Source organism: Vicugna pacos, chromosome 5 (genome assembly GCF_048564905.1).
Source record: "Vicugna pacos chromosome 5, VicPac4, whole genome shotgun sequence".
Classification (NCBI taxonomy): Eukaryota; Metazoa; Chordata; class Mammalia; order Artiodactyla; family Camelidae; genus Vicugna; species Vicugna pacos.
The window spans coordinates 66,192,588-66,208,234 of NC_132991.1; the positions used below are offsets into that span (position 1 = coordinate 66,192,588).

General features: G+C 48.1%; 1 protein-coding gene and 1 long non-coding RNA gene across 6 annotated transcripts in view; one reads left to right on the forward strand and one right to left on the reverse strand.

The window, feature by feature from the left end:
- NRP2 (neuropilin 2) overlaps nucleotides 1-15,647 on the reverse strand; it is a 111,759-nt gene that overhangs the window by 27,681 nt on the left and 68,431 nt on the right. For 3 of the 5 annotated variants that reach the window (XM_072961403.1, XM_072961402.1, XM_072961406.1), the window contains 3 exons: nucleotides 4,861-5,123; nucleotides 3,208-3,304; nucleotides 2,031-2,066 (listed from right to left, as the gene is read on the reverse strand). In XM_072961403.1, coding sequence (XP_072817504.1) covers nucleotides 2,031-2,066; nucleotides 3,208-3,304; nucleotides 4,861-5,123 — 396 coding nt within the window. The remainder of the gene's footprint in view (nucleotides 1-2,030; nucleotides 2,067-3,207; nucleotides 3,305-4,860; nucleotides 5,124-15,647) is intronic. The other 2 variants (XM_072961405.1, XM_072961407.1) reach the window with 1 other exon arrangement.
- On the forward strand, nucleotides 4,985-14,761 carry LOC140696442 (uncharacterized). Its single transcript, XR_012072786.1, has 3 exons — nucleotides 4,985-5,157; nucleotides 7,488-7,632; nucleotides 14,589-14,761. It is a non-coding gene; the product is annotated as an uncharacterized lncRNA (long non-coding RNA).

Consider the following 15,647-nt stretch of genomic DNA (forward strand, 5'->3'; position numbering starts at 1 on the left):
TCCCTGGCCCTGGGTTCACCCGGCTACCAAGTCAGGAGTTTCATGTAAAACTTGCCGTTGTGATTGAAACTGTCCAATCCCAATTCCCATCCTGCTCTTGGCTCCTTGGCCAAGTCTCTGCTCCCCACCCCTCGGTTTCCTCCTTCCAAGGATGCTCATGATTTCCCAAGACAACAGTGGTAGGCCAATCCGTGCTACTCATGGGCTGCCTTGGCTTAACCCCCAAACCAGCACATCAGGAGCACACTGGACATCCTTACCTCCAAGTCCCTAAGCTCTGTGTTTATTCTGGCTAAATGAGCCCTGCGGCTCTGATATTTTATTTACATGTATATTTTTACAAGAGAACATAACTGTCCTGTGAAGCCTCACAGTAAACACAGCCTCCAGGAGAGCACATGTGCTCTGATTTGTTGATTCTCTCAAGGAAGCAAAGCGCTTGGCCACCGCACTTGTCAGTCACGGACCCGGACATGCGTGCTCACCCCGCAGAGCGTCTGCGGCGATGGCTGTGAGTCCCCTAAACAGCCTTTCCTGGGAGCTCTGAGTCTCAACCATCAGTAAAATCAAGTGAAACAACAAAAGCAGGTTTCACTTCCCCAACATCATCATTCCGGAAGGTCAGAACTTGAATTCAACTTCAACATTCAGTTTTGACCTCAGCTTTCCTTCCAATACTTAAGATTCACATTAACAGAAATCTCACACACCATGAGAACCAACATAGGCACGTGAATACTCTCAATACTTTAAAAGGGGCAATGGGGAGTGGGGATGGGGGTCAGGAGGCAAGGAAGGGTGAGAAAGAAAGAAAAGATACTCTCTCTAGGTCTGTCGTTCCCTATTCTGCTGCCTCATCTCCTGTCCTAGGCTGTGGGGGATTGGTGGCAAATTGGGCGAGATGCTTTGGAGTCAGAGAGTGCAGCTCGGTGGAACACCAGGAATTCATCTCTTTCTGGCCAGGAGCTGGGCAGATTAATGAGAGTGAAGATAACAAGTCTAGACTTCAGATATAAAAATGACTTCCCTTATCTCTGAACTGCCAGCACCTGTGGGGTTCAGGCCAGCCCATGCAAACAGGGCACAGAAACACCCACGGTTGTTTGCATAGACTGGGCTCTGTCACTAGGTGAAGGTGAGTGTCTCTGGGTGTGCTTTTACACCCAGGTCAACTCAAGTGAAACATTTATAGAGTGGCTTCTAAATGCTTAGCATTGGAACTCGGGTGGAAACTTTCGCAGTGCCAACTAAGAAGAGGCAAAATGAGAAACCCACTGCATGAAATGGCACAGACATGAGCATCACCCAACCCTGGAGGTCCTTCCGCCCTCCCTGGATAAGGCAAGTGTCCCAAATTCCCTTGTCTTTGCCCTCTATGTACTTCATTAGGGAGAAAAGGTCCTCTTCTGTTTTTTCAGTCCTGTATTGCAAGAGCTCTAACTCCTGTCACCAAATGTGCCTCCTTCTTTCCCTTATTGGACACCAGCTCCTGAATCCTGCAACTTTTCCTCCTTAGGATTATCATTCCTTGTCTTTCCCCTAACTTCCTTCCCTCCCCAAACTGCCCGCAGCGCACCTCACTGAGGGTTAATTGAGACCGCTGCCTTGGTACCCCGTAACTGGAAAGAAAGCATCTTCAAGCGAAAATAAATCATTGCCACCTCATTTCACTTTTAATTTACTGCTGCTTTTTTTTGTTCCGTCTCCCCGCAGCATCTCCTTTCTCACCACTCATGCATCTCAGCCTCATTGCTCTCCGCTGGACAGTGCAAGGCTGAAAGGTTTATCTGTAACCTATTTGTCTCTATTATAGGTTTCTAAACTTTAATTAAACAAGAGACAGCGAGGATCTCAATCCCCCTTTCCCCACACCTACAGGTGTTGTTGGTGCCATCTAGTGGTGGGAAGCTGTGGCATCTAGTTTCTCTTGTGAGCTTTGTCAAATTTGGAGGTTTATTGCCTCCACCAAATCCACATTACATAGGGGGAAGGAAAAGACATGCAGAAATTAAAAAAAAACTTTTTTTTACCTTTAAAATTCTCACCTGCAAAAGCTGAGATGGGTTCTAGAAAAAAAATAGAAAGAATTTTGAGTTAGCTAAGGGGAAGAAAAAGGGTGCACACAGAATAGGATGAAGATGACTTTCATCAAGCTGTTTTGTAATATCCTGCGGGAAGTACCCCATGTCCTCCACATGCTCTAGACCACATCTGACACACCATCAGCATGGGGGCCGGGTGGGCGGGGACAAGACTCTCAAAGTTGCTTTGGAACAAAAAAGTCCTTTATAGAGTAACAGGTCCCTGAAGCATTGTAATCAGTCACTTACCACTGATTACTTTCTCAGAGCCTGGATTACTTTTAGATGCCTGGGCTCCGAGAGTTGCCTGAAGGGACTAGGGCAGTCCCAAGTGCTTCTGACATCACCAGGCACATGCTCCCTGCCCGGGAGCCAAGAGCCAAGAGAAGCACGTGGTGAGTCATTACAGTCACTCTGCAGACTAAAAGCAGGTCCCGTTCCTTCTCAGGGTTCCTCTTGCTTTTGGGGATATCCATGGCTCTGAGGGGAGGTGGCCCTTGGGGTGAACTGAGGAAAATGTGTGTATCGCAGGTAGGTTGGCTACTCAGCACTTCTGTTCAAGGCGACAGTGTCCTTCCTGTGCTGGTCACCTGGCTTGCAGTGTTTAACCTTATGACTTTGGGACCTTGGGCATTAGAGGTCTTAGCTCCAAAGTAGAATCTAAACTCTTACCTCACAGGCCATGGTTTGCCTGGCAATTCATTCATGTAAAAGAACTGCGTGGGTAATTGTGTTATCACTCTGAGACAACATATGTACTATTTTTGCTCCCAAGTGAAGGCTTCCATTAAATCCATCAAGCCTTTCCAGCATGTAATTTTGACTGGCAGTTGCTCTCATCCTCTAGCATTTTCTTTGCTAAAAGCTGGAGTCTTGGCACCCTGAATCTCCATATACTTATTGCATGTCTATTTCTGAATGGGAACGGGGATTTAAGACTTCACCTCCTCTCACACCGCTCCCTTCCTGAATGCAGCCTAAGTTACACGGTGCTCACACCTCGCCTCCTGCATAGACTGGCGCTGCCCCAACCACCGGGTAACAGCTGTGTTTGAAAATGATGTACTGCCTCCTCTTGTATATCCCAGCCCTTGGGAGAGCCTCAAAGGGACAGATATTCACATACCCATACAGTTCTCCAGTGGGACGTCGGTGCTTATCCGAATGTCATCAATAGCAATTTCTCCCGAACGTCCTTTTCCTATAACTCCCTCGAACACAATCTAGAAGCCAGAAGAAAAAGAGCCATGGTTAACTGAGCTTCCTGGTCCAAACAGTGCAAAGATTTCCAATTTTCTGTTAACTGCGGCTTACAATGTGTGTGTGTGTGTGCATGCGCGTGTGTGTGTGTTGCTGCACCTGGTACACATCTGTTGACCACATGGCTATGGTGCTTGAAATCTTGATTTGAAAAGAGTTGGTTCAAATCAAATGCAAATTTGAGGGGATTATATATATACATATAAATAACAAAGTGATGGATATTGTTGTCCAGTGACTAGAGTATACTGTCTAAAAGGACCACAGTCAGAGCGTGTTTAAAGGAGAGCTGAAATTTCCCCAGCCTTTTTGGATGGTTTTTTTCTTATAAATCTTCTAAACACCCAACCCAGGTATTGGGAAGCTCAGAGGATGTGAGCAGGTAGGGTAAGGTAAGACACGTAGTATACAGGTTTGAATTGCCTTGGGGGTAGCACGATCTTATGGCTCCATGATGACAACTCGAAGAGAAGTGATTTTCCTTCACCACTAGTTTACTAAGCACCTACTACATGCTAGGCACAACGACAGTTAAAACCTAATAATACAAGACCCTCTGCCCGGAGAACCTCAGCGCCTAGTGGGTGAGACAGAAATGCCAACAGGTACTGGCCGCACAGCGCATCGAGGTCCGTGAGTGGGAACGCAGATGTGGCGGAAAGGAACTCAGGATGCCTTACAAGCCTGACAGTGACTGCAGGCTGCACACAGGAGCCCCTGGGCTCTATGGTCTCCAGTCAGCCCTCCTTCTCGCCCTCCCTAGGTTCTCTCTGCGAACGAGCACATGTCCTCTGGCAAGCTGAGCGAGCAGTTGGCTGCCTCACCAGCCATCTGTTGCTGCCTCTCGTCTAGGGAGGAGCAGGTTAATGCTTTGGCTGGTTCTCCGTCACCTCTTCCACTGCGTGCCTACTCCTCCCCAAGGCGCAGCCACAGAGGCAAAGACCCGTCTGTGCCTCAGTCTCTTGCTCTGTGGGCAGGAGATAATAGAACTCAACTCCTGGAGCCGTTGGGAGAGAAACCACTCACTTAGGAGTCTCTCTGGTCTGCTGGCCACTGAGCACAAAACAGCTCCCCTCCCCTTCCTGCGTTCACACGTGCTGGGACAGGGCTGGGGGGCTGTTCCCCTCTCCTCCTCCCAGTCTGAGGGGCTCCACAGGCCTCTTCCCTTGGGTGTGGAGGGTTTGTTTGTGTTTATTTCCCTGCCTTCTGTGTCCGTTTGTCAGCCTACCTGATAGCAATCTAAAATAAAATGGAGAGAAAAACATTTGTCGGAGAAGATTTCAGCAATATAAAAGGCAACAGGAGGAACAAAGAACCAAGTCTGGGTGTCGAGATAGGCACATTCTGAATAACAAATAAGAGTGTCATTTAGTTGCCATGGCAACGTGAGAACCACACTGAACACAACGGCGCTTAACCGCGTTCCCTAATGATGAATGGGCCCGGCCCTCTGAAATACTGAAACACAGATCACGACGATTCCCTTGGATCCCCGCACCGTCCCCCGTCGCCACCCGACCTGGTACTCCATGTCGTAGCTGGGCAAGATGATCCTCCCGTGTTTCCACTCGCCGCCCTGGTCCTCACGGATAACCCAGAGGAGCTTGCTCTCCTGGCTGGCTTCGCGCACCACCTGCAGCGCCACCCCGCGGCCGCCCGTGGCTTGGTACTGGAACTCCATGCACACGGGGCTCCGTGGCAGGTGGACGGGTGGGCTGATGAGCCGCGCGTACTGCCCTTCTCTCCGGCCATCGCTCTGCAGCCGCAAGAAATTCCTGTCATCTGGCGGGAAAACAAACCCAAACAGAGGTTCCTGGTAAACGTGTGGGAAAGACACCAGTTGGCAGTTCTGGCCCCTTCAGGGAAAAGCTGTGACCAGAGTTTGGGGGGTCTTTTGCTTATGTATGGACTTGTTCTCCAGGCCCTGGGTCCCTTTCTTAAGGTTCCTTCAGAGCCCCAATTCAAATCCTGTGTCCTCCTGAAGCCCTTTCTTGAGTCTTTACGTCAAGCAGGTCCCTCCTGCCTCTTCCATGCATCACTTCCTTTGTGCCTTTTACGTATGGCACCCAGCCCTGTTGGCTTGATGTCTGGGCTGGTTGTGTTTGTGCTTGTCTTTCCTCCTAGAGTCTGAGAGGCCAGACCCACGTTTTATTCATCATTGGTTTACCCAAAGGGCCAGTGCACTCTAATGAACTGAATGAAGTCTAAGGGGGTGAAGTGGCTGCTAGGATAGAGGATGACTCTGGTCGGGTGTTTTATGCTTCAAGCCTTTATCATCTTGGCTGGGCACCATCCAAATGGAAGACATTTCAAACCTTCTGTCTGCAGCAGTGTTTCTAGATAGTGCCTGGGCTTTAGTGACTGTAACCCAGAAGCCCAGCATCAACTTCAAGCAGAACAGGGAATGGTGGCTGAGTAGGGGTGATTCAGGGGGCCTGATACCCGACTCCCCTGTCTGCCCACCCTGGGGAGGCCAGACCTTGGCCTCTCTCAGAGACTAGGCAAACATAGACCCAATGAAAACAGGTGCTGTCATCATCACGAACAAGGGCTATGTGTTTAGCAGAGCATATACATGTTTTGGGAAATGAGGGTTTCACCCAGCCAAATGTTAGAAGAGCGTATCTTTTGGCTGATTAGCTTTTAAATATATCAAGTACTATGTGGAAGACGGAGCTCCTGTTCCTGTTGGCAGACCGCGTGCCTTCCAGACACAGCTTGGGGACCTGCACTGGCAAATCCAGCTTGTGCAGGAGCACAGAGAATAAGATGGCTTCTGAGGAGAAAAATCTCACTGTCTCTTTTTGGCCCTGAAACATCTTCGTTGAACACTTCTGCAAGATGGCAAGGGCACTTTTGCACCAGCACATCAGACACTTCAGGATCATGTTAATCTGAGACGTATGCACGGAGCTTTCTTATTCAGCGGAGACTGGGAACATGCTGGGCTTGGCAGGGAAGGACAGGCAAGCCCTCCAGAGCCCTGAATCAACAGGGCACTTCCTGGACCACTGGTCTGCTGTTCTTACCCTTGCTGACACCATCCTTCTAGTGAGAGCAGTCTGTGACAATCCTCCCATCAGGGGCCCAGGAATAGCTCCTTCCCTCCTCCTGGCCACCTCTCTCCCTCCTCCCCATCTCCCCTAAGCCCTTCCCAGTTAGACTCTCATGGACTATTGCTCTAGAAGCTACCCTCTCCTAAAGTTATATTAGCCCAGTTTAGGATGCGTAGTGGGCATTCCAGTTTGAGTCTCCTTCACTAACCAGAACCATGCTGGTCTAATACCCCACAACATGGCACCTCTTCAAGACCAAAGTCAGCACAGATAAGTAGACTGCTGTCTGCGGCAGAGAATTTTAATGACGGTGATCTGCTGAGGGAGGAGGTACTGGTGCCACAGCCAGACACTCGAAGATCTTCCAAACCTATGCTTCTCCTATCAGATCTCATTACAACTGCTATTAATGATAATAATTATGTCATATTTGCATACTGCTTTACAGGTTACAAGGCATGTGGATATGTATTCATAACTTAATCATTGTAATAAGGTTGCGAGCTAGGTCTTACTAATCTTACTGTGCACAGGATACAGAAACTGAGGCTCAGAAAGGTTCAAGTGACTTGTCCAAGGTAGAGAAGCTAGTAAATAGTAGAGCTTGACTTGACTTCAGGTTTTCCCATCTTCAAGCAGTAGGACCTTTCACTTCAGCTGTGCCCCCAGTACCCTGTCCCAAGACCGGGCAATCAATCACACTCTATTCAAAGCAAACTGGCTTCTCTGCTGGGCGCTGTTCTGTTTTCTCCTCCTACCTGGAATTCTCTGCCTACCACCCCCCTACCCCCCCCCTTCCCCTGACATCCCACCTCCTTTGCGAGTTCTCCTCCTAACCAATCTGGCACATTTTGACATTAATTGCTCTCTTCTCTCAACAACTGGAGCATTTACGCACTGTACCACTGATTTTACCCTGTTTTTAAAAAGACTTGAGGCCATTTTTCATGTGTTTCAGCAAGTAACCACCCACTGCCTTGTACTATAATTTAACTATTTTGTGTATGTCTTTCTTGTCACCACGGTTAGACTATAAGGCCCTGGTGTTACACATAGAGTGGTTAATACTGCTTTTTCTCCCTCCCCCTAGATAGTGACGTATACCTGCCATTACTCAAGAAAATTTTGTTCCCACGAATGAATGAATGACAAACACATGGATGAAGAATGCTACGAGGCTGTCGGTTGGAAGCAAGAGCAGAGGGAGAATCAGCTCACCTCTGGTAATCCCTCAGGTCCGTATAATCTCTTCACAGTTCCCGCCCATTCTCCTGAGCCAAGAGCCCTTTCCAAAGGTGAGATGAATGAATAATAACAGGCTGACCTGTGGGAGCATCCAGACCACTGAGCCACCAGTGAGAACCCCCCGGAGCTCCCAGGCTCCAGTAATTTCCAAGCTTTTACTGTTTCCACCTTGTATATGAAGGAAACCAGATTTCAGAGACTTATTATTCAGCCTTCTTCCTTAAGTTTCACAAATAAGACCCAGTGGCTGCCTGAAAATTGCTTGGCAGAAATACTGTCACTTATGAGAATTTACATTCTTAAGCAGCGGGGGAATCATAGCATAATGGTTAGAATTTAGTAAGTAAAATGTGTGTGGAGGTGTAAAGCGCCGGGCTGGCTGGATTTCATCCGGGTCTGTTTTATTTACCCATCCTGTTGCTAAAACTTCAGGCACAGCCAGGCCAAAGGTTTCCCAGACTGCCTCTCCTGGGGACCTGAGCTGGCCCCTCTCCTCAACCCTCCTTCCTTCTCCTCTCTCCTCTCTCTCGCACAAGAAGATGATAATCACTGTGCATGATTTAAAGGACCCCTGGAAGGCCAGGGAGTTAATGCTGGTGGCGTGCTAAGCACGAGCAGCTGAAGGATCATAATTCAGTGCTGACATCCGAGCTAATCCACTAGTTTGCAGACTCTCAAGACAAGCAGGCCTCTGCATTTCACTTAGTTAAATCATTTGTGCCCTACTTGTCTGTTAAGTGCTATGAGATGGAGGGAAGAAAGATGATATGTAAATTTAAGGAATTAGTGGTAGACATCAGTCAGAGGGACGCTGAGCTGCAAAACGTCCCTGCCTGTCATGGAGAGTGGACTGATTAGAACCAGGACATCATGAAGGAATGGCTTTGGCCAGGAAGAGCCCAGAGAGGGAGAGAGGAGGAGCAGGGGCAAGAGAACTGGTGTTAGCTGAGCACCTCGACGCACCAGCTGTCACCCTGGGGGCTCTGGCGCCTTATGTCATCTCCCCTGTGAAATAAGTACCATTTTTACCAAAAAGGAAACTGAGGCCCAGAGAACTGAAGTCATGCGACCCAGACCACAGCTAGAGAGTTCTGACTGGACTGAGTAAAATCACCAGAGCCTTGCCTCTTACCCGGGCTGGAATCCCAGCCTCGTGCTCACTAATCTTTGAAAGCCTCAGTCTTCCCATCTGTGAAATGGATATAATAACAGCAATCCTGCACAGGGTTGTGAGCAGGAGGAGATGGAACCAGCCCTGTAAGCCGCTTTGCACAGGAACAGGGACACAGCAGAAGTGCTATAAAAGCTACGATCTTTATTTCTACCACCATCACTGCCTCCTATGCTTGTCTTTTCGGTTTTGTTTTTGTTTTTTTAAAGAAAAGAAAGGATCAAAAGGGTGCCCATAACTTGGGAAGACCAATCCAAGCCTCAAAGGAAGTAAGGTTTGGCTTGAGGACGGTAAAGATGTCCTCTGGAATAAAATGGTTCCCAGATCTGTCCTCACCCCAGAAGCCAGCCAGCCCCTAGTTGTCTACCATGTGTCTTCCGTGTCAATCTACTGTAGATTAAACAAAATCATACATGATTCTGGAATGAGAGCAGAACCTCAAACGACGGTTTAGATGAGGCCAGCCCTGCTGTCCAGAGGAACCACACCGAAAACATCCCCAGAACAGCTGTCCACCCTTTGCTTTAAATTCTCCAGAGAAGGAGTTTCCATAGGCCATGCCGCCAATGTGTTTTCTAGGTCACAACCCTAACTGTCAAGAACTTCTTAAATTCAGTTTTAAGTTTTCCTGCTGTCATTTAGACACATGTCCTCCTTCCATGCCCGATGGAGCACAGCCAACTTCTGTCCTCTGCCTGAGAAACATTTTCACTCATGAAGAATTAAGACTCTGGTCTTCACTTCCTCAGGAAACACAACCTTTGTCTCTTTTAAATGTCCACTTTCCAGGCCTTTTATTGTGTGAGGTCTCCACGGACCCTTCTCCAAGCTAAGGGCTTCAGTTCTTTTAAGTCGCGGACCCATCTATCTGCTGAGAGCAAAGCACATGTGCCATCAGTGAAGTCTGCTCTTCTGGGACGTTCTAATTTATGGCCCACCGCTACCAAACCCAGAGGAACTTTTAAGCAGCCGTGGCTGTTGATTACTTGGTAGAGCAAAGGGTTGGCCTGGCATGGGTGGGTTGCTTTATAGATTTACTTAGGCTTTGGAGAAAAGCCAAAGGATGGTGAAGAGGTCCCCAAACCTGACAATCAACCAGCTAAGAACCAGCCCTGCTTACTGGAGGCTGTCTTGTTTTTGTAGCTGATGGCAGTGATGTCGGCAATGGATAGCTTCCAGCAAATAAACAATGCAAAGGAAGCACACTCAGTCGCAGAAAGGGAATGAAGAAAAAAGTGTCCCAGAGATCCAATCCCTCTCCTCCTGGACCTGACATACTTGGGAAGCATTTTGCTAGGTCCTTGACTCAAAACATCTGTTGTTGCCCGTGACGCAGGGAAAACAATCGCACGGGAATGAACAAGAGGGGTTCAGAAGGGTAGAGAGGAAGTGCAGAGGACCAAGTCATGCAGGCGTCTTAACCTGCTGCTGTCCCTAGAAAGGGTCTCCTGACATTTCACCTAGCGATTTACGACCGCATCTGGCTTCAGCTGCCTGAGTGCCGGGTGATCACGTGACTGCTCTTGGCCCAACAGCCATGGAGTCAATGGCGCCGACACCTTACCAAACCCTGAAATAAATCACCAGTCTGATCCTCCTGGTTATCGCAAAGCCAAACACACCATCTGCCCAACACACACATCTCCTGGCGAGCATCGCGCCCTCCTACCAGAACCACCATCTGAAAGAAAATGTAGTACAGCGGGAGAGATGGTCTCTGTGTAGGTCATGCTTAAAACATGAGTCAGCCCCTCAGCTGGCCTCCCATCTCTGCTAAGTCTATCTCTGCTAAGGTCCTCAAATTAACAACTGGCTAAAGGAAACACTGACTTTGGATGAACTCAGCGGGATGTGCTCAAGGTTTACAACTGACCATTTTGTGGACATTTGAGGTTTCAGGCCGGGGCTTTGCAGGAGTCTCTAGAACGGCTATTTTTTTGGTATGTCAGCTTTGCGTGTCAGCTGTCTGCGGTTGAGTCAGTCTTGTTATCACTCTGCCCCTTCATTACCCATCTGCACACTCAACCAATCGTGATTTTCAGAAAAGAATAATAGCTTCTTCTCTCTCCTGCTGTCTTTTCTACAAAGTCAGAGATGTTTTCTGTCCTACTTTCCTTAAAGAGGGGCCTCTATGCTTTCCTTTTCCAGCTGAAGTTATTCCTTGAATATTGGCTTTCTTTTAGCCAAGCTGTCCCTGCTCTTCAATTACCCAGCACGGTCTAAGCCCGAGACGTTCCCGTCTCCGTGTTTACAGTGGCTGTGCCCTGCCAAGCCACAGCAACCTCTTTCTGAAGGCAATTCAAGCTCCTGCCAATCCAGTGTCTGAATTGTTTGCTACCATCGGTCCCGCCTCTGAGGAAGGTCTTTTGAGTTCACAGATTTCTTTTTAATCCACGGAGTCACTGCTAGCTCACTACCCAAAATCAAGCCCCTTGCAAGCAAGTTCGCTCATCAGTCATTTTCTCTGTGCCCAGCTGCCCACCACCCCCACCCACACTCGAGCCTCTTGTGTGTGTAAGCCCACAGTGACTCACAGGTCTGGCTCTCCACTCTCACGGAGCTTATGCAGTGGCTCAGCCTGCACTGGGACAGCCCGACGAGACGTCAACAGGCCCAGCACTTACATTTGATGGAACGGCCGCCATTTGTAAAATTCGAGTATTTCAGAACATGGTGTTCTTGACTTAACTCTCACTTGAGCTTGTTTTTGAGCCCAGAATAAAGGTTCCGGTCTCTCAATCCGATAAACATATAATTGCTAGGTAGCCAAATCTCTGCTCTCTTATAATCGTGTGCTATTACGAATCGCCTTTGCCCGTTTTCTACGTATCACTCACATGACTTAGAGTTACTGAAATGAAGTAATACCGTAATCACACTGCACGAGGTCAACAAATACGGAGAACACGCATTTGAAGATTCTAAAGCTTTATCTCTGGTCTTCTTGTCTCATTCCTGACGATAATCATCATAATAATAGTAAAACAATTAGCATTACTATTCCTGGTATTACTTGGTGTTTACTCTTTTGACTGAATAAAATAGTTCCTACACTATCTAATGCTATGTTATTCGCTTACTTTACTATGATTACTCACTGAGGTAGAATGACACAGTGACAAAAAGACCAGCCACTGAACACATCCACCAAGGGGTCATAGAGAAGGCACAGCCTCCTACTTACTTGCCTCTTGGTTTACACCAAAGCCTGAAATGTGGCTGGTGTGATGGAGGAACTGACGTTTTATCTGGATTTAATTTTAAGTAATTACAATGAAAATAGTCACATGTGGCTAGCGGCTACCACGTTAGCAGGGCAGGTAAATGGGGCAGCTCTAGACCCACGGGCTCACCAGAGCATCTCAGGGAGATTTTGCCTTCCTTAAAGATCTGAATCTGATCGGCCTCAAATGTTTCTGTTTATGGTCAACACCCCAGAGAACGTTTGTAGGAAACATAGCAGCTCCCGCTAGGGAAGACATTTTCTGTGTCCCTGTAGGTACAGGGCAAAGGCTAGGTGGCTTCTCAGGGAACGTGGTACCGGCTCCTCTACAACCACCAGGGGTCACTGGATTTGGAACACGGTCCCCAGGGGCTGGCAGGAACACACTCCAGGCATCTAAGCCACAAGCTAAAAAAAGAAAACTCTGAGTGTCTCGAAAGACTATCTTGAAAAACAAAAACAGTGGAATAAAACCAGTGGGTGTCTTGTCAGCCTTAAGCAACCAATACCACTAGCCAAAAGAACAGAGCTAAGTGCTTACTTAAAAGGAAAAGAAAAGAAAAACAAAACAAAACATGAGAAAAGAACTAAATCAGAAAACATCTAAGGAATGTTTAAGTCATTTCCACAGACACGTCTAATCAAACAGCCTGTGTCTGATATTTCAACACGGCTGCTTCCTTTTTTCTTTCCTCTGGGCTCCCTCTATCCTCGATGGAGATGCCGCCTTCCTTAAGTGTAATTACTGTTGTTTACATATCTAATAACGGGATAAAACACAGAGCACACTTCTCTCAAAGAGTGGGGCGGTCTCCTCTTTGTGAGTGGTGATCAGTGGGTGGCACAGTGGCTTCCAGGTTTGACTTGGAAGGTCCCGGGCTCTGAACCCACTGGCACTGGCCCTGCCCCTAACCAAGCACAGCTGTTTCCTTTCTCCCAACTGCTCCCCGCAGGGCCCCCATCTTTTTTTTAAAGAAGAAGAAGAAGAAAGGACCACCCTGAACAGAAAGAGCTTTCTATCCTCTCCTGCCTAAAGCCCGGTATCGAGTCTTGTAAGGAGAAGGGAAATGGGAAGTACAGCCAATGAGTTTTTAAATCATCAGAGGCTGGACGGAAGGGCTCTCAAGACAATATTAAGATTTTGTTTTTTGGGAGCAGTGTCCAAGTGCCACTTTCCCAAACTTGAGGGATTCCTCTGGAAGAGGAAAATAACTCTTAAGGGAGAAACTCCATGAGCTCTAGCAGTGCCGTGTGGCCCTAATTCTCTCCCCATCCCCACCAGCCAGCCAGAGCTTGGGCTTCTGCCCACTCCATGACAGTGCTCTGAAAAGCCCTCCCGAACCGCAGGGTGTCATGACTCAAGTGAAATGAGGGCAGCAATGTGGATCCCCAGCCAGTAGCCGGGTGGCCGGCCGCTGGGGCATCAGGGGAAGGTGAGGAGAGGGCGGAGGGAACGGCGTCAAAGGGAGAGGAACTCAAGCTCCCCACAAAGTGTCACGTGCTAATTGGTGGCCTTGGAGCCTGCAGAGGGCTGGCCTCAGACATTCTTAGAGAAAATCTGCTCAGAAGAGTGCAAGGGAGGAGGCTGAATTATTAGAAAGAACCTGAAGATGGGCGCGATGGATAAGAGCCAGGAAATCTCCCCTTACTGTGTCCTTTGCATCCCTTTATTCAAAGTGCCTCAGCCAAGCTGCCCCCTTACCACACCTTACACACACACACACACACGCTTGTGCATATAAACCACAAACACAAACATACAGACACACACAAACATCTACACAGATTTACACATGCACACAAACCAAATACACACACATATCTACAAACACGCATACATTTACCCATAAGAACACACAACAAATGCATATACACATAAAAAACACAAATACCTTGAGAAAGAAACACATACACACACAACCCACAAATACACACCTATAAATACCATGCACACACACACATACACAGCCACAAACCTTCTTTACGTTCGGATAAAAAGTGGGGGTTGGGAAAAAGCACCAATTAATTGGGCCAAGTCTCAAAGGAGAGGAAATGAAATGAAAAATCCAGGCTGGGTTATAAAAATAAGTATTTTTTTTCCCAACGTGCAGGAGGCTCATTATATTAATTAAACATTATTGCAGTGAACGAGAAGGGGGAGGGTGATTAAGGCTGGGGCGAGGGTAAGTGTTCTCTCCTGTTGCCCGAGGCCGTGGTGATCTTCAGATATTAATCTCTCTGAGCACTCAAATGCTGAAGAGATAAACACTTGAAATATGAAAATGTTTTTTCTCCAGAGCAGACGCTGTGACCCTCCGGGAAAGCAAGTGCGGGCTGTGTCAGGAGGCGGCCCGCGGTGCTCTCCTAACGTCTGTCCCACTGCCATCCCCTGGGGACAGGGGACACGGCCAGTCTTTGGGGTGAGGGACAGCAGAGCATCTCTGGGGGCCTCTGCAGCAGGGAGGTCCCTCCCCCCTTTTATTCTCTAATCAGGCAACATATGATCTACTAATTTTCTGAATTAACCCCTTTCCTCTCAAATGTTTATGCAGGCCTAAGGTCCAGGAAAACTGAAAGCTAACATGTGATGTGCTGGAGCAATGTGTACCACTGGCTGGTGAGAGCAGACTGTTACACTTTCTGGAATTTTGCAAGCCAGCTGTTAAAGGCAAGCATTATTAAAAATTAAATTATATAAAGCTATATTAAAAACCAAATCTCAACACTTCCTAGTGATTTTAGCACACTGTACCGGTATCTATGCCCCCAAAACTATTTACATCTATTGTATCTGCGTAATGGAAAAAAACCTATCTAAGGCTGCGTTGCTGCCCTTCTCAACGCCACCTCCGATGATGTCACATTGGTGGCTTGAATTCAACCATAGTGGGAGGATTTACACCACGGACAGTGGCAAATATTCCAAAGCAGGTATTTTTGTTTTTAACTTGGAGAGCCAGTTCTTAAACATTTCCCAGAACAACACTGTGAAAACATGAGCCAGTGGGGAGAGTGGACAACCTTCGCTTCTACCTGTTTAGAAGGGCTGGAGGCAACCCTTCTCTCAGCAGTGCCGGAGAGGCTCTGAAATGTGGCTCTCTGAAACCCAAAGGGCGGCTTCACAATATCTCAAGAACTGGCAGCCACGCTCTTTGAGAGGCCAGTGGCAGGCAGCTCTGCTAGAAACCCATGGATGTGGCGGTGTTTCAGGCCCTCGACTGGGATGCTACAGAAGCAACGGTACCCTCCAAGAAGGACCAGTCTGACCTGAGGCCAGGGCTTCCCCCATGAGCCATTTTAGGAACAATACTCAGCTTGGAGTTGACAGGAGGCTCTGTGATGGTGGCAGCAAGCACTGGCCATGGGAACAAAGGGACACTGACTCACCCCTTCTCCTGGGCCCTCCCAACTGCTCTTTCTTTCTTCTTCCTCTGTCTTTTATCTTGGCCTCTCTCACTCCCTCCCCGCTTCCAGGCTGCACTGTAATCACAAGACAGGGCTCAGAACCGCCAACCGGCTATTCTGGAGGGTGACGTTGTAAGACAAGGCTGGTGGTTTGTGGGCAAAGAGCAGAGGGCTGCTCTGTGGTGGGAAGTTAGGAAGCTCGTCAG